Raw genomic sequence first — 22,736 nt, forward strand, 5'->3', positions numbered from 1 at the left:
TGTGATTTCTGGCTGACAGTGTAAGCTGATCATTTGCTATGACTTTTCTCTAAGGAGAGCATGTGTTTGCTGTGACAGTCCTCATTTGTGTCTTCAGTCCTGGCATAATTATTAATAGCAGCTTTATTACTTTTGAAATTGCCCTGGTTTGGACTTTATGTGGTAAGCCAGTCTTTCAGCCATGGATCTGGAGGCTGCTATAAACTGAGGCTCTTACTGTTCATTTTCTCAGATAGTAAGTGCTGCTGTTTTACGTGAGGAGGGGGAGGCTTCCCCAGCAAGGTGTTTCTGAGGTTCTGAGTTTCTCATGCTTGATAGGGTCCACATGGGGTCTCACTGATAAGATGGCTCGTTATGTGGACCAAGCAAACAAAGAATAAATCACAGTGATCCTCGAGACTGACCAAACTGCCCAAATGGCATCCTGTTATCTCACTGGCACCTATCTTCTCCAAGCTGTGGAATCTTCTCAGATTCCAGACCTCCAGCTATGTGACCATCCCCTCAGAATTTTTCACTGGTGGGGTGTAAGAAGGACTCTGTAAGAAAGGGAGGACGCTGGTCCTCCTTAAGAGCCAGTCACCCTCTCTTTTTCCTCTAATAAATTTCCCTTTTCTTGCCTGACTGCCTGGGTTGCTCTCTTTTTTTCTATACTCGCCATAAAATGCTGTGCTGATATCCTATGGACTTGGGTACCTGGTTATTGACCCACCCCCTCCCACATCAGTTTCAGTTCGGAGCAGACAGAAGAGGAAGAAAAATTGGGGGAGAGAAAGAAGGGAGATAAGAAAAGGAGGCAGATAATGACATACCTCAAGGAATCTAGGGTGTTAGCTGAGGAGAAATGGAGAAACTGGGGCTAGAACCAGGACTGCTAAGGCAAGGATGCTCTCTCTTGAGTTTTATAGCACTGGTGATAGGAGATGTCATTTAAAATGACCTTCATAGATAAAAACTTGGGGACATCCCTTGAAACCTTTTCCATTCCAGGTTAAGTTTCTTGTTAGTAGGGCCTTATAGGGGACTGGAATGCGAAAGTAGGAAGTTCAGAAACACCTGGAATAATAGGCAAATTTGACCTTGGAGTACAGAATGAAGCAGGGCAAAGGCTAACAGAGTTCTACCAAGAGAATGCACTGGTCATAGCAAACACCCTCTTCCAACAACACAGGAGAAGACTCAACACATGGACATCACCAGATGGTCAACACTGAAATTAGACTGATTATATTCTTTGCAGCCAAAGATGCAGAACCTCTATACAGTCAACAAAAACAAGACCAGGAGTGGACTGTGGCTCAGATCATGAACTCCTTATTGCCAAATTCAGACTTAAATTGAAGAAAGCAGGGAAAACCACTAGACCATTCAGGTATGACCTAAATCAAATCCCTTATGACCATACAGTGGAAGTGAGAAATAGATTTAAGGGACTAGATCTGATAGACAGAGTGCCTGATGAACTACGGACGGAGGTTCGTGACACTGTACAGGAGACAGGGAGCAAGACCATCCCCAAGAAAAAGAAATACAAAACAGGAAAATGGCTGTCTGAGGAGGCCTTACAAATAGCTGTGAAAAGAAGAGAAGCAAAAAGCAAAGGAGAAAAGGAAAGATATACTCATTTGAATGCAGAGTTCCAAAGAATAGCAAGGAGAGATAAGAAAGCCTTCCTCAGCGATCAGTGAGAAGAAATAGAGGAAAACAACAGAATGGGAAAGACTAGAGATGTCTTCAAGAAAATTAGAGATACCAAGGGAACATTTCGTACAAAGATGGGCTTGATAAAGGACAGAAATGGTCTGGACCTAACAGAAGCAGAAGATATTAAGAAGAGGTAGCAAGAATACATAGAAGAACTGTACAAAAAAGATCTTCATGACCCAGATAATCATGATGGTGTGATCACTCACACTCACCTAGAGCCGGACATCCTGGAATGTGAAGTCAGGTGGGCCTTAGGAAGCATCACTACGAACAAAGCTAGTGGAGGTGATGGAATTCCAGTGGAGCTGTTTCAAATCCTGAAAGATGATGCTGTGAAAGTACTGCACTCAATATGCCAGCAAATTTGGAAATCTCAGCAGTGGCCACAGAACTGGAAAAGTTCATTTTTCATTCCAATCGTAAAGAAAGGCAATGCCAAAGAAGGCTCAAACTACTACGCAATTGAAGTCATCTCCCATGCTAGTAAAGTAATGCTCAAAATTCTCCAAGCCAGGCTTCAGCAATATGTGAATTGTGAACTCCCAGATGTTCAGACTGGTTTTAGAAAAGGCAGAAGAACCAGAGATCAAATTGCCAACATCCGCTGGATCATCAAAAAAGCAAGAGAGTTCCAGAAAAACATCTATTTCTGCTTGATTGACTATGCCAAAGCCTTTGACTGTGTGGATCACAATAAACTGTGGAAAATTCTGAAAGAGATGGGAATACCAGACCACCTGACCTGTCTCTTGAGAAATCTGTATGCAGGTCAGGAAGCAACAGTTAGAACTGGACATGGAACAACAGACTGGTTCCAAATAGGAAAAGGAGTACATCAAGGCAGTATATTGTTACCCTGCTTACTTAACTTTTATGCAGAGTACATCATGAGGAACGCTGGGCTGGAGGAAGCACAAGCTGGAATCAAGATTGCTGGGAGAAATATCAATAACCTCAGATATGCAGATGACACCACCTTTATGGCAGAAAGTGAAGAAGAACTAAAGAGCCTCTTGATGAAAGTGAAAGAGGAGAGCGAAAAAGTTGGCTTAAAGCTCATCATTCAGAAAACGAAGATCATGGCATCTGGTCCCATCACTTCATGGGAAATAGATGGGGAAACAGTGGAAACAGTGGCTGACTTTATTTTTCTGGGCTCCAAAATCACTGCAGATGGTGACTGCAGCCATGAAATTAAAAGACGCTTACTCCTTGAAAGGAAAGTTATGACCAACCTAGACAGCATATTAAAAAGCAGGACATTACTTTGCTAACGAAGTTCTGTCTAGTCAAGGCTATGGTTTTTCCAGTAGTCATGTATGGATGTGAGAGTTGGACTACAAAGAATGCTGAGTGCAGAAGAATTGATGCTTTTGAACTGTGGTGTTAGAGAAGACTCTTGAGAGTCCCTTGGACTGCAAGGAGATCCAACCAGTCCATTCTAAAGGAGATCAATCCTGGGTGTTCATTGGAAGGACTGATGTTGAAGCTGAAGCTCCAATACTTTGGCCACCTGATGCAGAGAGCTGACTCATTGGAAAAGACCCTGATGCTGGGAAAGATTTGGGGCAGGAGGAGAAGGGGATGACAGAGAATGAGATGGTTGGATGGCATCACCGACACAATGGACATGGGTTTGGGTGGACTCCGGGAGTTGGTGATGGACAGGGAGCCCTGGTGTGCTGTGGTTCATGGGGTCGCAAAGAGTCGGACACGACTGAGTGACTGAACTGAACTTGGGATCTTCTGGTGTTTTTAGTGTGTGGTTACATCATCATAGGAGCTGTTCTCTGGTTTTGGCAGCTGTTTCATAATGATGGTGAGGAACATCCCACTGACATTTTCCAAGAGCAAGAAATCAGTTCAGGCCTTTATGGGGTGGGTTAATTGTGCAGGAACTGACACACATAACTTTATTTCCCTCCTCCATACCTGGTCTAATGCCTGGCCTGACCAGTGAGTCTCACACTTTCCCACTCAGTTTGCCAAACCCAATTAAAGGAAATAAAAAGCTCAGCAGATAGAGCTGGTTGCATTGTGAGACTGTGGCTCCTGTTAAGACACTTGAACCTCAGTTCATTCACATGTAAAATAGGAATGACAATAGCTGCCTTGCCTCCCTCCTAGGCTTCTGATGTAAGCTGGTAAATGTGAATAAAAATGGAAACAATAAAGGAGTTTTTTTAATAACAAGGAAGAGAAGCAAAGTTCTAGGTTATTTAAAATGGGATAAACATAAGTACTGTGTTTACTTTTTATATGCGCCCTTGGATGCTTTTTTTCCTGAGGAACCAGTTTATCCCCGTCACTGGTCCCCATTTGTCTGGGCACTCCCTACTGTAGGGGCCCACACAGGTACACCTCCAGGGTATTCCTCGGCAGGCCAATGGTTAAGACTCCAAGCTCTCACTGCCAAGGATTTGGGTTTAATTCCTGGTTGGGGAACTAATATTCCACAGGCCATGTGGTGCGGCAAAAAGAAAAAGGTACACCTCCGGAGGGAGTCTGGCTGCATTCTCAAGGGGGTGCTGCGAGGGTAACCACCTCCACTGTGGGAAAAGGCCATGGGGCTGTGGAAAGGATGGGAATGTGAGTGCCTGACCACCGAGGGTGCCCTGCAGCCTGTGAACCATCCTCCTAGGGAGGGATCAAAAGCCTGCTGCTGCAGGTGACTCATGGCGTGGGGCTGCCATGCCAACTCTGTTTTCTTTGCAGGTCTGGACCCTGCAGGCCCTTTATACAATGGGAAACCTCCAGAGGACAGATTAGATCCCAGAGACGCACAATTCGTTGACGTCATCCATTCGGACACAGACGGTAACATTCCTGTCCTTGTGGGTCAGTGACCATCCCCACCCCCCAAACTCCCAAAGAGTCTCTCCCTGTGGGGATGCTCATGCAGAGGTGGATCAGGTTCCTCCAGATTCCTTCTCTACCTACAGGGCAGGCTTCCAAATCCACAGGAAGATGAAGGGAAGTGGTTTTATGCAGGCATCTGGGACCTCCTGGAGTGGGGGTGCCCTTCTCATCATCTCTTACTTGTAAAGTGATCATCTTTACCCATTAAGGACAGGCTGGTTTGCACACCATGGACAAATGTTTCCATAAGTGCAGCTCAGTTTGGATGCATGATTTTCAGTGGTTTTGTTTGTTCTTTCTCATTATTTCCTTAAGTTGAAAGATTAAGTTAAGCATTGTGTGTTTCCACACAAAACATTTCCTAAAAAAAAATATATATATATATATATATATGTGTGTGTGTGTGTATGTATGTGTATATATATATTTGGCTGCTCCGGGTCTTGGTTGTGGCATGTGGGATCTAGTTCTCTGACCAAAGAAGGAACCTGGGCCCCCTGCACTGGGGGTGCATTCTTAGCCACTGAACCACCAGAGAAGTCCCCACACAGAGCATTTCTGAACTGCCTATACCTCTCCACCTCTCTGTAGATCTTCATGGTGTTGATTTCATTTTCAATACTGGATACATAACGTGGCGGTTGGGCTGATGTTCAAGATGGGTCTTTATGTCCAGATGTCTGGGAGGAGAGCTGGAGTAGGCACTTAGGTAGGGCAGAGGGGACAGGATGACAGAGGGGTCACTCAGTAGTACATCCCCTTTGTGATACAACCTCCTGAAAAACCCTTGACTGGCTATCATGGACACTCTGGGGTGGTATTGTGTGCCTTAGAGTAAATGTCTCTGTGAAATAGCTTGTTTGACTATGTAGTGTGTGAAGTGTTATGCAATTTGGATGCAGTACCTCAATGCCATTTCAATTCTGGAGGGCACAGAGTAATTTATTTTTTGTTCTTGGTAAGAAAGTAAATAAGGAAAAAAGTATAAGTTTTGCAGTCAGGCAGAGGTGGACTCAAACCCCAGGTTTTATTCTTTCTGGTGATGTCATGTTTGTTCCATAAGTCTCTGAGCCCCAGAAGTTTCATCTGTAACTTACTTCATCTGAACTTACCAATGGTTACCCTTCAGACATTGAGAATATTAGAAGAAAACTGTATAAAACCCCTAGTATCACACCCACAGACACATGTAGCGTCTCAATACGTAATAGTGGGCTTCCCAGGTGGCGCTAGTGGTAAAGAGACGTAAGAGATGAGGGTTGGATCCCTGGGTTGGGAAAGTCTCCTGGAGGAGGGCATGGCAACCCCCTCCAGTATTCTTGCCTGGAGAATCCCATGGACAGAGGAGCCTGGCGGGCTCTAGCCCACAGGGTTGCAAAGAGTTAGACATGACTGAGCATGCATGATTATTATTGCAATGATACACTATATATGTGTGTATACATATATATACACATACATATATATATAATCTTTTAATCAAGGATATTTTTTATTACTTTGGAGTTACAAGGTTAAACAGAATAAGCAATTATTAAATCTATCTATGATTTTCTAGGTCTCCATTTTCTAGAAGAGTTTCCAACCTTTTAACCCTCCCAGATGCCCCAATTTCTCCTACTAAGTGAAGGTTTCCTGTTTCTTATTCATTAAACACTTACACAAATGCAATTAGAGGCTCAGGAAGCACCCAGCAACAAGAGTGTTCCAGCCAAATATAAACATGAAACTTTTCATTTTATCAGTGATGCAGTGAATGAGGGCCAAAACTCTCATTTTCAGAAATATCTGACATAAATTCTATTACCAGCTTCCTAGTCTCTTACTTGGAAATCTCTGCTTTCTAGCTATCTGGTTGCTGTGCTGTGCTTAGTCGCTCAGTTGTGTCTGACTCTTTGTGATCCCGTGGACTGTAGCCTGCCAGGCTCCTCTGTCCATGGGGTTCTTCAGGCAAGACTCCTGGAGTGGGTTAACTATCTGGCTAACTTTGGACAAAATATTTAAATAGGTATAATGACAACAATAGCAGCAATGACAAGAAGAAGACAATCCCTGCCTATATCCTGTTATAGGCAAATGAGCTGTGAGATGGGAAGAGTTCAAAGTAATTTGAAAACATAGTATATTCTCTTTTAGCACTGGGCTACAAGGAACCATTAGGAAACATAGACTTCTACCCAAATGGAGGATTGGATCAACCTGGTTGCCCCAAAACAATATTTGGAGGTAAGTACAGGTCTTTATATTGTGCAAAACAGTGGTTTTTAAAGGGTGTATTTTAAAAATCTGATTATCATTCTATGTGGGTTTTTTTAAAAAAATATTTATTTATTTATTTATTTGGCTGCTTCAGGTCTTAGTTTTGGATCTTCCTTGCTTCATGTGGGATCTTTCTTTGTGGCACTTGGACTTTCTCTTCTTGCTGTGAAGCTCGGCTGTTTACTGAGGCACTCCACTTCTGGAGCATGCAGGCTCAGTAGTTGTAGCACACAGACCCAGTTACCCCATGGCATGTGGGAATATTAGTTTCCCCACCAGGGATTGAACCCTCATCCCCTGCATTGCAAGGTGGATTCTTAAATACTGGACAGACCACCGGGGAAATCCCAATGTGAATTTTTTTTTTTTTTTCAAGATTTATTTATTTATTTTTTGGCTGTGGTAGGTCTGCACTGCTGCACTCAGGCTTTCTCTAGTTGCAGTGCGTGGGACTTCTCATTGCAGTGGCTTCTCTTGCTGCAGAGTCCTCGGGCTTCAGTAGCTGCAGTGAGCAGGTTCAGTAGCTGTGGCTCATGGGCTCTAGAGCTCAGGCTCAGTAGTTGTGGAGCAAGGCTTAGTTGTTCCGTTGCATGTGGCATCTTCCTGGACCAGGAACTGGACCCGTGTCCCTTGGATTGCAAGGTGGATTCTCAACCACTGGACCACCAAGGAAGGCCTGTGGAGTTGTTATTAATTGAAAACAAATTTTCTGAGATGATAGAGGTGGTCCAACTATAAATTTTAAATAAAACATTACTACTTAAATATGCTACTTTAAAAAAGCATAACCATATGATTAAAAACTATTATGAATTATTTCTCTCTCTTCAAAAGGTACGTCTTTGACTTAGACAGTCCATTTCTGACAGTCTCTCCTAGAGGAATAATGGAAAATGCAGTAAAAAATCAGAGTGCAAAGATGTTCAACATAGGATTATTTATAATAGTTTTTAGAAATAATCTAAATCTCCAACATAGGAAAATTATTAATTAGCATGGCACACCCTAAGCAAAGGGATATAATTCTTAAAAAACATGTTGTTAGTTTATTAAAAATATTCCCAATATGAAATATTTACAAAGTGAAAAAGAGACAAAATTAAACAGCATAATCTTAGTTTGTTTTTTAAGTGTATATTTGGACATGTGTAAGTACAGAAAAAAAGAGACCAAACATTAAATGCTCCAAATAATTATTAGTGGTGATTTCTAGATATTGGATTTCTAGGTGATTTTTAGGTCATAATTTCCTGTTATGTTATATTTTCTGAATGAGCATGTATTAGTTTTACAATGAGAAAAAACTCACAAAATAGGTAGTTAGAAGACAATATTAAAGCATGATGAGGGGACAGAATTTTTAAAAAACCCTAAGTGCTCTGAATCTGTATTGCACAATTGTTAGATATAACTAATCAATCACGGAAATAATTCTAGAAAAAAAAATGATTTTGGTACAAAAATAATAGCTGTATATGGTCCCAGGAAAATGATGTGGCATTTGAAAATGATCCAGATGAAATGGCATAAGTAGGGCAACCATATTGTACTATAAATAGTGTGTGTTCAATTGTTCCATCAATGGTGTGTGTTCAAATCCTGTCCTGTGTGCTGTAGTGTAACAACATCCATGAACAGCCAAAGATAATGTGCTTTGCTTCTAAAGGACATCCTCCATGGTGTTATTAACTTCATTGTTTCTGCAAGTGGAGGTTCCAGGAACAATAATTAAATTTTTTTTTTCAATTAAATGTTGATTTGTCAAATTTTACTCCAGCCAGCTTGGCTGCATGCTTCTCTCTTTTGCCCAGTTGATTTCTTTTTGTACTTCACTAATTCCTTCTATGGATATACATGGACTCTGGAGGAAGAAGAAACATTGATCTGACTCCAGCGCCCAGTGCCTCTTCAACTACTGGCTCATAATTACAACTCATCCGTTGATGTGGTTCACTGTCTGTTATTTAAAAATTCTTATCTGAGTACTCACCTTTGGGACCCAGTTCCCATTTCTACATGACTTCACCATCTGACCTATCGACCTTCTGACAAACCTCTCTGTACTCTAGTCCTTCATCAGCTCCAACTCTTCTGTGCTTCATCACCCTCCTCTCACCATCGCACCACATGGCACCCACCAAGAATTAACCTGCATTTGTCTGTCACCTCTTCTTGCCCGTTTATGGCTTTCAGTGCCACATCCTATGGTGCAGCTCCTCTCACTTCACCTTTCACCTCTGTAGCAGAACTGGAGCCCCTGCCACTTATCTGCTCTCATGAGCTCCCTATGTGCCCCCAGGCCCTTAGGTCTCTGCCATGTGAGCCCCCATCTTTGCTTGGGCACATTCTGGAGAAGTCATGGATTCTTGATGATCGAGTACAAGGCCCAGGCAAACTTGCTCACTTCTCCACGGCCCTCAAGACCCTCAGAAATGCCAGAAAAGCCTTGTGCTTATCTCCTGCTGACTCCCTTAGGACCACTCCGTGTGCTTCTATTCCAAATACCTCCCACGCTATAAACCCTCACCTCTCAGAGCTGAGCTAGGTTTGACTTTTGTACCTTGATCAAGGTCCCACCTGAAGGAGCCTTTTTACCTATCCTGAGGCGATGGCACCCCACTCCAGTACTCTTGCCTGGAGAATCCCATGGATGGAGGAGCCTGGTAGGCTGCAGTCCATGGGGTCGCTAAGAGTCGGACACAACTGAGCGACTTCACTTTGACTTTTCACTTTCCTGCATTGTAGAAGGAAATGGCAACCCACTCCAGTGTTCTTGCCTGGAGAATCCCAGGGATGGGGGAACCTGGTAGGCTGCCGGCCATGGGGTCGCACAGAGTTGTACATGACTGAAGCGACTTAGCAGCAGTAGCAGCAGCAACCTTAGATCACAAAGTTGGTCTTTACATCCGTTTCTCCATCCAACCCTGGGGGAAAGCACCCTCCATGCTTTTTCACAGCTACCTCCTCTCTTTGCCCTCCTTGGGGTCTTTCTCTACCAGTTGCTCTCCAATGCCTTCTTTCTCTGGTATCTTTACTGGTTTAAATGTGCTTCTTTCTGCTAAAAACCTCCAAGGGATCTCTGACTATTCTGACATTTCAGTGACAAAGTAAGGACAAAGTCAAATCCTTGAACATCTCTGAGTCTCAGTGTCCTGCCAGGTAAAACGAGGATAATCATGCCTCTCTTGTCACTTACTGTTTGTCAGCATAAATCCCGATCTATTGGGTTTTGTAAGGATTAAATGGGATCAAGTACACTGGAGCTATTAGCACAGTGCCTGGTGTGTAAGAGACATAATTAATTATGTGGATGAACAATATGCGAGGGACTTCCCTCGTGGTCCAGTGTCTGGGACTCTTCACTCTCAATGCTGGGGGCTGGGATTCAATCCCTGGTTGGGGAGCTGGATCCCACATGCTCCAACTAAAGATCCCATGTGCCACAGCTAAGACTTGGTGCAGCCAAGTAAATTTTACAAAGAACAAAAAACAATATGCGATGCACTATTTACTACTAAATGCTACAACTATTCTTTGATTATTCCTTATACAATCAAGGAATGCAGTATTTTAAGTGTGATCACCAGAGGTCCGTGTACCTGTACCTTTCTTCCTTGAGAGAGAACTGCGCCATCACCGCGTATCCCTGTGACTCCTATCGGGATTATAGGAACGGCAAGTGTGTCAACTGTGGCATATCACAGACGGAGCCCTGTCCCATTCTGGGTAAGTCTAGCCAGCAGTTTCCCCCTCTGATTAACAAAGAGCTAATTTCTGGTAGAATCTTAGCACCATTTTAACCACCTAAAAACGGGCCTGAATATCCTGTGTTCCATCTAAAGATGGGCCTGTATATCTGTGTCTTAGTTTCCTTAGCTTTTTCTAGCCAATAGTTCTGTGAAGTACTCTGGAGTCTCCTGATACTAAAGAATGTTAGAAAAAGCAATCTATATAGGATTTCATCCAGAAGGGTGTGCCACCTCCCTGGATGCTTTATTCTAGCAAGAAGAAGGAGATTTCACAAGATTTTCACCTTACGCAGTTTACTCCTATGGGGTTAAGAACACCCTTCTCCAGGCATACAACCTCTCTGTTACAGGAGGGTCTTACAGATAATAAGTCATATCTGTTAATGCTACCACATCACACTCCAGTGTTCTCTGCATGTACACAAACAGAGGGTGAGCTGGAGTAATAACCATGGAGGCTATTTGGATATTTGCAAAGAGTTAGTGGAAATATTCCAGGTGGTGATGACTTCACAACTAAATGGTCATGACAATTTTCTAATTGTTCCCAAAGGAAAAACTCAAGTTAACATCAGGGGAGGCTATAGACAGGGGGTTCTCAACCTTGACTGTATATTTGAATATGGAGCTTTTAAAAAATACTGATTCCTGGGTCCCAGAATGCGGAGGCCACTCCCTAAGCAGTGGGAAAAGGGGAGAGAGAGAGGTCCTAGTGCCAGCCCTTAGCTTCATTCCTGCTGGCACAATCACAAAGAAGGACGTTCTCTTGCCTCTGGACATAGTTACATGGCCATTCCAAGTTCTGTGCAGTTTAGGGGCCCAATTATAGTTCTTCAAGAAAGCACATTGTTTTGCAAAAGTGATGCTGCTCTAGGTATAAATCTGAATCTGTTTTAAATAATCTAGAAAATGAAGGTATTACTGAAAAATATCAGTGCTGTTTTTAGCCTAGGACTTCCCTGGAGGCTCAGTCGGTAAAGAATCTGCCTGCAAAAAAAAAAAAAAAGAATCTGCCTGCAAAGTGGGAGACCTGGGCTCGATCCCTGGGTTGGGAAGATCCCCTGGAGAAGGGCACAGCAACCCACTCCAGTATTCTTGCCTGGAGAATTCCATGGAGAGAGGAGCCTGGTGGACCACAGTCCATGGGGTCACAAAGAGTGGGACATGCCTGAGAGACTAAGCACGGCACATTTTTAGTTTTCAGTGTGTGTCACTCCCCACATCCCTGCTACTGAGAACCAGGGCTGGGTGATGTAATGTCAGTAGAAAGAGGGGAAAAGTCACTGGAGGGTCCTTTTGCAAGCCCCAGCTCTGAAGGCTAGGGTTGTGAAAAAAGTAAGGGGGCTGCTGGGGAGGGGCATGCCCTGGTGGCCCTGCAGGTCCTCACTGCGGGGGTGGGTATGAGGGCGATTGTCTCTGCGGTGGTGGTGGCAGTCAAACCTGCTGTTCAGTCTCCCCAGCTGCTTTTATGTTCATAGATCACATGTTGACATTACACTCTTCTGGCTTGTTTTATAGGCTATTATGCTGATAACTGGAAAGACTATTTAAGGGAGGGGGACCCTCCTATGGTTAAAGCATTCTTTGACACAGCTGAGGAGAAACCCTTCTGCAGTGAGTGGTGAATGTGCTTGTTTGCTATTGCCTGACTCTTATTTTTGGAATGTCTGAGTCTCAGCTTCCTGGTTACTTCTTGGCACATGAAGGCTGTGGTGAAGCATGAACTTTGGAGCTGGAAGGACCTAGGTTGAATCTTGACTCTACCACACTACAGCTGTGTGACCAAGACATTTAACCTTTCTGAGTCTCAAAGTTCTGCTTGGTAAAATGGGGACAATCATGCCTACCTTCTGGGTTATAAGAATTAAAATCTCAACAAGTCATAGTTGTTAGCGCCACTGGACGGCCATTCTAATTACTAAGATCTTCCAGAAAATTTGCTTGAGACATGAGGTTATGACTAGGAAAAGTTGGCTGTCAGCCATATCTATAGGCCAATTCCAGCTCCAAAGTAGCCGCAGTGACTTTCTAAAGACACTGAGAGGTTGGGTATTCAAGATGGAAGCTAAATAGGCCAGCCATTGATTAGATGCCCTAGGAAGCAAGTAGGAATTTCCCTGGGTAGAGGTACGTTTTACAATCTTCTCTCCCTTTTCACTTTCCTTGGGAGTCTCCCTTATAAAGGAGGTTGCACGTCACCAGGTTTCCCTCCTCTTTTGGAGCATGTGTAGCAGCTCAGGGTTTGGCATCTGCCTGATCCAAATGGGACAAGCTCCTGAGTAATAACAGGCGTGAAACAGCAATTCCATGGCTGACGTTATGCCTTTGTAGGACTGTCATCTCCCTGAGCCTCTTCGCCCTTCTCTGCAAGTCTGACCCAGAGATAGTAAATTTGACTATCATGGTGGGATCCCTGTCTTTCCAGATCATTATCGACCTTGGGGAGCAAAGAGTAGGTAGGAAGAAAAGTTCTCTGGACATTTTATGTGCCCTCATTCATTCAGTAGGAATTAATGGGTATCAGTTGGAGACAGAAATGGCAACCCACTCCAGTATTCTTGCCTGGAGAATCCCATGGACAGCTGTCAGGCTACAGTCCATGGGGTCACACAGAGTCGAACATGACTGAAGAGAGTTAGCAAGCAAGCAAGCAATGGGTATCAATAGGTATTTCTGCTGGGATTACAAAGGGATCATCATCCCTTCCCAGTTATTGTTGTAGCATTAATATATTTTAGCTTTTTTTTTTTTAACCCCATAAGACATCACACAGGCAATATTTGCATGCATATACACATTCATTTACCACTTTTTTGATTATCATTTTTCTTGTATTTTGTAAATACAGTTAAGTGTGCTGACTAATGAGGGGAGAATACCAGAGCATGATAAGAACTCTGAGAGAGACCTGACTTAGTCTGAGCGTCAGTGAAGGTCTCCTGGAGGAAGTGCATTAAGTCGAAACCTGAAGGATGAATTGGCAAAGGGGACAAAGCCCAGACACGGGGGAGAGTATGGCGGTGCAGGTGGCATTATGGCATGACTGGGCAGAGGCGAGGGAGACTGGGCAGAGGCGAGGGAGGCTGGGCAGGCTAGCGGACATGGCCCAGACTGAGGAAGGCCTCGTCAGCTGGTGAGGGTCTCCACATGGCCCCCTGTTTAGTTTATTCTAAAGCGGGCAGGAATAGTGGTGAATCAATCATACTTGGCAGTAGGCCATGAGACTTCAGTCAATAACGTGGGAACACTGATCCAAGAGTGGTGCCTGAACATGGCATCTGGATACCATTGAGTTCTGCCATCCCTCAGGCCATCTTTACCAAAGAGAATAGAGAGAAATATTGGAAAATTCTGCCCGAATCTTTGCAGAAAAACTAGAGAGGAAGGGAAAAAGAGACCTAGTTATTAGGTAGGTCAGGTTTTTAGGAACTGAACGTTTAGGAAAGCATTTGGGATTATTTCTCTCATACCGTGCTTTCTCCCTGTTTTGAAGTATATCATTACTCTGTGGATATTATAACCTGGAATAAGAATGTAAGAAGAGGATCCATTACAATCAAATTGAAAGACAAAGCTGGAAACACGACAGAATCCAAAATCAATCAGTAAGTTGGGCTAGGATTATTTGCAACTTGCTACTTTCTTTTTTGTTCAGAGAAGTTAAATTCCAAATATATCAACTTTTTAATCATAGAACTGTACCTGGCTTTGTCCTGTGAAAGATATAAAGGGAATATGTTGTTTGTGGCTCTTGATCTTTCAGACTCTTGATAAATGGAACTGGTGCAGAAATTTTCTTTCCTTCTACTTTCCTTCCCCGCTTCTTTCTCCCTCCCTTCCCTCCTTTCCTCCTTCCTTCCCTTTTTTCCCCCCTCCAAATTCTTTCCCCATTTAGTTTGTTAAATAATACTGAGCAGAGTTCTCTGTGCTATACAGTAGGTCCTTATTGGTTATCCCTTTTATTTTCTAAATAACTTTATTTATTTATTGTCTGTGCTGGGTCTTCATTGCTATGCGCAGGTGAGTGGGAGCTACTCTCTAGCTGCGGTGTGCAAGCTTCTCATTGCAGTGGCTTCTCTTGTTGTGGAGCACAGGTGCTAGGCATGTTGGCTTAGAGCTTAGTTGCCCCACACCATGTGAAATTATCCCTGACCAGGGATCGAACTCATGTCCCTTGCATTGGCAGGTGGATTCTTTTTTTTTTTTACTTTAGATTTTTATTTTTATTTTTTATTTATTTTTTATTTTTTTATTTTTTTAATTTTAAAATCTTTAATTCTTACATGTGTTCCCAAACATGAACCCCCCTCCCACCTCCCTCCCCATAACATCTCTCTGGGTCATCCCCATGCACCAGCCCCAAGCATGCTGTATCCTGCGTCAGACATAGACTGGCAATTCAATTCTTACATGATAGTATACATGTTAGAATGCCATTCTCCCAAATCATCCCACCCTCTCCCTCTCCCTCTGAGTCCAAAAGTCCGTTATACACAGCTGTGTCTTTTTTCCTGTCTTGCATACAGGGTCGTCATTGCCATCTTTCTAAATTCCATATATATGTGTTAGTATACTGTATTGGTGTTTTTCTTTCTGCCTTACTTCACTCTGTATAATTGGCTCCAGTTTCATCCACCTCATTAGAACTGATTCAAATGAATTCTTTTTAATGGCTGAGTAATACTCCATTGTGTATATGTACCACAGCTTTCCTATCCATTCATCTGCTGATGGACATCTAGGTTGTTTCCATGTCCTGGCTATTATAAACAGTGCTGCAATGAACGGCAGGTGGATTCTTATCCACTGTACCACCAGGGAATTCCTGGTTATCCATTTTAAATATAGCAGTGTGTACATGTCAATCCCAAACTCCCTTACTGTCCCTTCCTCTCATTCCTCTCTGCTGGTGACCATCAGTTTGTTCTCTAAGTCTGTGAATCTGTTTTGTAAATAAGTTCATTTGTATCATTTCTTTTTTATCATACCAGATTTCTCTTTCTCTGTCTGACTTACTCTACTCAGTATGACAGTCTCTGCTGCTACTGCTGCTGCTGCTAAGTCACTTCAGTCATGTCCGACTCTGTGTGACCCCATAGACGGCAGCCCAGCAGGCTCCCCCATCCCTGGGATTCTCCAGGCAAGAATACTGGAGTGGGTTGCCGTTTCCTTCTCCAATGCATGAAAGTGAAAAGTCAAAGTGAAGTCGCTCAGTTGTGTCCGACTCTTAGCGATCCCATGGACTGCAGCCTACCAGGCTCCTCCGTCCATGGGATTTTCCAGGCAAGAGTACTGGAGTGGGATGACAGTCTCTAGGTTTGCTTAAACATTTAATTACAAAAGTCACCCCTGCTCACTGTAAATGATTTAAAGCAGTAAGGAAATATGTGACATCCCAACCATCCCATGCCCAAAGGTACCCACTCACACACATACATTTCTATTCTTTTCTGAGCTCATAATATACATATATACACAAACATATATATGTATGTCTCTGACACTGAGAAAATGTATTTTGCAATAGAAAATTGGAAAAATCCTAAAAGTCCAATGATGGGGAAATTGTTAAATATTCCCATATAATAAAACATTATTCAAGTATTGTTATTTATAAAACATTAAAAGAAATGCTTATAATGCACTAAGTGGAAAAGATAAAGTTATATTTTATAAAATCATATACAGTATACAACTAGCACAACAATGTCAAAATAATGAAAAAGAGGCAAGTCAAAATAAGTTAGATTGCCCCTTGGGTGGAAGGGATATGAGTCCTTTCTAAAGTTTCTCTTTCCTTTTCAGTTTTCTGTGCCGTTGTATATATATAGTTTTAAAAGGGCTAATAATTTTTTCTTCTATTACTTCTATAATCAAGAAAAAAGGGGGGAAATCCCCAAACCTTTTAATTTAAGGAAAAGCATTTGAGACTCATTTCATTCATTTACTCAGGAGATGTTTCCTGGGTCCTTTTATCTTCTGGACACTTGTCTCTTGGCCTCATTCATAGAGGACCATGTAGAAGGTTATCCGAAGCTGGCGATTGTCTCATAGGCTGGCTCACTGTGCAGATAAATAGGGAAGGTGTGGGGGTTCTTTTTGGTCATACCATGTGGCTTGTGGGGTCTTAGTTTCTTAACCAGGGATTGAATTCTAACCCTCAGCAGTGAAAGTGCAGAATCCTAACCACTGGACCGCCAAGGAGTTCCCTGTAAGTGACTTTTTCAAATGCATCCTTGGAACATAATAATAACAGCCTTTGTTTACTGAACCAAGCACATTACAGACAGTGGTTAATGTAGCTCTCACTAAAACCCTGTGAGGTAGTATTATCATCCCTATTTTATATATGAGGAAACTGAGGCTCAGGGAGAGCAAGGGATTTGGCCAATTTCACATTCTTTTCAGCATCAAGATCCCCCAGTCCATATTTTCAGGGAGGGAACTGCGAGGGGCCCCATCTGGAGAAACCAGTCTCAGGTACTTTATAGGCTACAATGAGAAAGGGGGGCAGAGCCCTCATCTGGAGAGTCTAAGAAACAGCAGGGAGACTGCAGTTCTACGAAGAGCAAAACTTGGGTACATATTTGCTTTACATGTCTTGGAAATTTCAATTTTATATAGTAAATTTCTCCTAAGTAGGAATTCCTGAATTTGGAGGCTCCTTTCTCTCTTTTATGAAGGCTTGTTTCTTGATTAAGATAGAGAACTTAGTATCTTTTTAAAGTCATGTTCAGTCATTTCTATTTTAGTTATGTTTGTGAAAAAGTCACCACCGATCAAATATATGGGAAAAAAGAAAATAATTGTTCTATTTTGTGGTAAGATTATGGCTACTTTTCTTTCTTTTGCCAGGTAAACTTTAACATTTTAGTATTCAGTATCTTTACAATTTAAGAAAAGGAAAATAATATTAGGGTATGTACCTTGAGTTTTGGGGGCTTTCTGGGTAGCTCAAATGGTAAAGAATCTGCCTGCAATGCAGGAGACCTGGGTTCAGTCCTTGGGTTGGGGAGATAACCTGGAGAAGAGCATGGCAAACCCACTTCAGTATTCTTGCCTGGACAGTTCCATGGACAGAGGAGCCTAGTGGCCTCCAGTCCATGGGATCGCAAACAGTCAGACATGACTGAGCGACTAACACAGACACACAGACACACAGACACACACACACACAGACACACACACACGCAGACACACACACACACACACACACACAGAGCTTGAGTTTATTCAGTCTTACCAGACAGTGGGCACATATGAAGTCACATTCAAGGATATTACTTGCATGTTGATTCTCCCTCTACACATGATTCAAATGTATTTCTTATTTTTTAACCTTAAAAAATTCAGATATAATTCGCATACCAAAAAATTCACCTTTTAAAAGTTTGTAATTCAGGGGGTTTTAGTATATTTACAAAACATGAAACCATCAATACCATCTAATTTCAGAGCATTTTCGTCATCTCAAAAAGAAAGCCCATACTTGTCAGTAGTAATTCCCCATTCCTTCCTCCTGGCCAGCTCCTGTCAACCACTCATCTGCTCTGTGTTTTTATAGATTTTTCTATTCTAGGCATGTCATATAAATGGAATCATACAATATGTGGTTTTTGTTTTGCTTTACGTGATATTTTTAAGATTCATCTATGTTATGGCGTTCATCAGTACTTCACTCCTTTTTATGCCTGAATAATATTCTGTTTTATGGATATTCCATATTTTATTTTGATCCACTGACCTCTGGCTCAGCAAGTTTCCATTGCACAGTCTGCTCACTCATACCACATTTTATTTACCCATTCACCATTTGATGGATATTTGGGTTCCTTCTGCTTTGGGCTGTTATCAGTAATGCTGCTATGAACATGTATGTACAGGTTTTTGTGTGGACATAGGTTTTCAATTTTCTTGGGTATATACCTAGGTGTGGACTCTCTTGTTCATACAGAACTTTGTGTTTAACTTTTCGAGGAATTTCTACCAAACTGTTTTCAAAAAAGGATGCACCATGTTATGCTCCCTCCAGCAATATATGAGAGTTCCATTTCCTCCACATCCTTGCCAAGATTCTTATCGTCAGTCTTTTAAGACTTTTCTTTTAAATTATAATTAAGAAACCCATAAAATTTACCATCTTAATCATGTTTAAGTGTACGGTTCCTTATTAAGCGTGTTCACATTGTTGTGAAACAGATCTGCAGAACTTTCACCTTGAAAAACTGAAACTATAGATCCATTAAATAAAAATTTACATTTCCAGTACAATCACCATTGTACTATTTTTATGAATTTGATTGCTTTAGATACATTATGGGATTCCTGGTGGCTCAGTGGTAAAGAATCCACCTGCCAGTGCAGGATATGCAGGTTTGATCCCTGCATCAGGAAGATTCCCTGGACAAGGGCATGGCAACCCACTCCAGTGTTCTTGCCTGAAGAATCCCATGCACAGAGGAGCCTGGTGGGCTACAGTCTATGGGGTCACCAAGAGTCAGACATGACTGAAGCAACTTAGCACGCAGCACAGAGACATCATATGAATTGAATCATACAATATTTGTACTTTTGTGATTGGCTTTTTTCACCTAGCATTGTGTCCTCAAGTTTTGTCCATGTTACAGCTTGTGACCAGAATTTCCTTTCTTTTTAAGAATGAATAATATTCCATTAGGCTTCCCTGATAGCTCAGTTGGTAAAGAATCTGCCTGCAGTGCAGGAGACCCCGGTTCGATTCCTGGGTCAGGAAGATCCACTGGAGAAGAGATAGGCTATCCAGTCCAGTATTCTTGGGCTTCCCTTGTGGCTCAACTGGTAAAGAATCCGCCTGCAGTGCAGGAGACCTCAGTTCGATTCCTGGGTTGGGAAGGTCTCCTCTAGGAGGGAAAGACCACCCACTCCAGTATTCTGGCCTGGAGAATTCCATGGACTGTGTAGTCCATGGGATCACAAAGAGTCAGACACGACTGAGGGACTTTCACTTTCACTGTCAATATTTCATTGTATATATACATCACATTTGGAGAAGGACATGGCAACCCACTCCAGTACTCTTGCCTGGAAAATCCCATGGACCGAGGGGCCTGGTAGGCTGCAGTTCATGGGGTCGCAAAGAGTCGAACACGACTGAGCGACTTCACTTTGACTTTACAGTTTCATGCGTTGGAGCAGGAAATGGCAGCCCACTCCAATATTCTTGCCTGGAAAATCCCAGGGACGGAGGAGCCTGGTGGGCTGCTGTCTATGGGGTCGCACAGAGTCGGACACGACTGACGCGACTTAGCAGCAGCAGCAGCATATGTCACATTTCGTTTATCCATTCATCCATGTCTGTCTTTTGTTACAGCTATTCTCATGGGCATTGCATGATATCACGTTGTGGTTTTGATTTGCAATTTCCTAATGATTAATAATGTTTAGTATCTTTCATGTGCTTGTGGGCCATTTGTATAGCTTTTTGGAGAAATGTCTGTTCATATTCTTTACCCATTTTTCCTTTTGTTAGTCAGTTGTGTCTGACTCTTTGCAGCCCCATGGACTATAGCCCTCCAGGCTCCTCTGTCCTTAGAATTCTGCTTGCAAGAATACTGGAGTGGGCAATCATAAAAAGGAATGGATTTGAGTCAGTTCTAATGAGGATGAACCTAGAGCCTATTATACAGAGTGAAGTACGTCAGAAAGAGAAAGATAAATATCCTATTCTAACGCATATATGCGGAAACTAGAAAAGTTGTACTGAAGAATTTATTTATAGGGCAGCAATGGAGAAACAGACATAGAGAATACACTTATGGACATGGGAAGAGGGGAGGAGAGGGGTGAGATGTATGGAAAGAGTAACATGGAAACTTACATTACCATATGTAAAATAGATAGCTAACGGGAATTTGCTGTATGGCTCAGGAAACTCAAACAGGGGCTCTGTATCAACCTGGAGGGGTGGGATGGGGAGGAAGATGGGAGGGAGGTTGAAAAGGGAGGGAATATATGTATACCTTTGGAAGGAATGATGCTAAAGCTGAAACTCCAGTGCTTTGGCCACCTCATGCGAAGAGTTGACTCATTGGAAAAGACTCTGATGCTGGGAGGGATTGGGGGCAGGAGGAGAAGGGGACGACAGAGGATGAGATGGCTGGATGGTATTACTGACTCGATGGATGTGAGTCTGAGTGAACTCCGGGAGTTGGTGATGGACAGGGAGGCCTGGCGTGCTGTGATTCATGGGGTTGCAAAGAGTTGGACACGACTGAGCGACTGAACTGAACTGAACTGATGGCTGATTCAGGTTGAGGTTTGACAGAAAACAACAAAATTCTGTAAAGCAATTATCCTTCAATTAAAAAATAAATAAATTTTTTAAAAAAAGAATCCTGGAGTGGGTATCCATTCCCTTCTCCGGGGGATCTTCCCAATCCAGGGACCAAACCTGGGTCTCCTGCATTGCGGGCAGATTCTTTACTGTCTGAGCCACCATAGAAGCCCATTTTCCTTTTAAATAGACTTTATTTTTTAGAGCAATTTTTAAGTACACAGCAAAACTGAGCAGAAAATACAGTGATTTCCCATATTCTTTTTGCCCCCTCATAGGGGATAGCCTCCCTCAGAACCAAAGTCTGACACCAGCATGGTACATTTGTTACAACTGAAGAATCTCCACTGATACGTTATTCTTACCCAAAGTCCATAGTTTACATTAGGGTTCCTCTTTGGTGTTGTACATGCTATGAGTTTTGTCAAATGTACGATGACATATGTCTGTCATTGTAGGATCACAGAATAGCTTCACTGCCTAAAAATGTGTGCTCTGCCTATTCATCCCTCCTTTCCCCAACCACTGGGAACCACTGAATTTTTTTTTTTTTTTTTTTACTGTTTCCATAGTTTTGCATTTTCCAGAATGTCAAATAATTAGAATCATACAGTAGGTAACCTTTTCAGATTAGCTTCTTTCACTTAGTAATAAGCATTTAGAGTTCCTCCTTTTTTTTTTTTTTTTAATTACTTGACAGCTCATTTTTCTTTTACCTTCATTTCCTTTCCTATCGTCTGATGTATCATGAGCTTCCCTGGTGGCTCAGTGGTAGAGAATTTGCCTGCAATGCAGGAGATTTGGTTTCTGTCCCTGGGTCACAAAGAATCCCCTAGAGAAGGGAATAGCAACCCACTCCAGTATTCTTTCCTGGGAAATCCCATGGCCAGAGGAGCCTGGCAGGGTACAGTCCATGGATGGCAAAGTGTTGTACATGACTTAGCAACTAAACAACAGCACCAATGACAAGTTGGTTTATCACATTTTATTTACCCATTCACCTACAAAAGACATCTTGGCAGCTTTCTAAAATTTAATTAATTAGAAAAAATTTTGGGCCGCACTGAGAGGTTTGCAGGATCTCAGCTCCCTAGCCGGGGATTGAAACTGCGCCCTCAGCAATGAAAGCGCACACAGTCCCAACCACTAGAACCCAGGGAATTCCACCTTGGCAGGTTATTTCCTCCAGGAAAGTCCCCGTCTTGATAGTTTTGGATAAAGCTGTTCAAGATATCTGGGTGCAAATTTGTGTGTGCCTTACCCATTTTAAACTAGGCTAATGAGCTGTTTATCTTTGAGTTGCAAAGGTTCTGTATATATTCTGGGTACAAGACTTTTATAGTTTTATGTCTCACATTTAGGTCTTTGATCCCTTTGGAATTTTTAAAAAATATTTATTTATGTGGCCACTCCCAATCTTAGCTGTGGCATGGTGGGACTTTCATTGTGGCATGCAGGATCTTTTGTTGTGGCATTCGAACTCTCAGTTGCGGCACATGGAATCTAGTTCCCTGACCAGAAATCAAACCCTGGTTCCCTGCATTAGGAGTGCAGAATCTTAGCCACTCGACCACAAGGGAAGTTCTGTCATGTCTCTTTAAAATTCCTTCCTTAAGAGATTTTGCTTCTGCAGCTTTTCTTGGTTGTTATTCAGACAGGTGAACAGAAGTCTTCAATGCATGGTGTTCCCTAAAGCGCTGGAAAACAGACTTTTCCTCCTCAAGACAATTTTCAGTTTGAAACAGCAAAATACTCTTTAGCTGAAGCATGAGGGTCATATTCTGGCTCTTCTTGAGGACATTATGGGAAGTCAGGCTGCTCTGGCCACTTTGCCCGCTTCCCTAGAACAG

The 22,736-nt window shown here is 42.5% G+C and overlaps 1 protein-coding gene across 1 annotated transcript in view; it reads left to right on the forward strand.

The window, feature by feature from the left end:
- The window catches only part of LIPH (lipase H), a 52,537-nt gene that overhangs the window by 21,406 nt on the left and 8,395 nt on the right, over positions 1-22,736 (forward strand). Inside the window, exons 4-8 of the mRNA XM_018046979.1 lie at positions 4,423-4,524; positions 6,703-6,792; positions 10,384-10,551; positions 12,093-12,188; positions 14,068-14,179. Coding sequence (XP_017902468.1) covers positions 4,423-4,524; positions 6,703-6,792; positions 10,384-10,551; positions 12,093-12,188; positions 14,068-14,179 — 568 coding nt within the window. The remainder of the gene's footprint in view (positions 1-4,422; positions 4,525-6,702; positions 6,793-10,383; positions 10,552-12,092; positions 12,189-14,067; positions 14,180-22,736) is intronic.

Source organism: Capra hircus, chromosome 1 (genome assembly GCF_001704415.2).
Source record: "Capra hircus breed San Clemente chromosome 1, ASM170441v1, whole genome shotgun sequence".
NCBI classification, from domain to species: Eukaryota; Metazoa; Chordata; class Mammalia; order Artiodactyla; family Bovidae; genus Capra; species Capra hircus.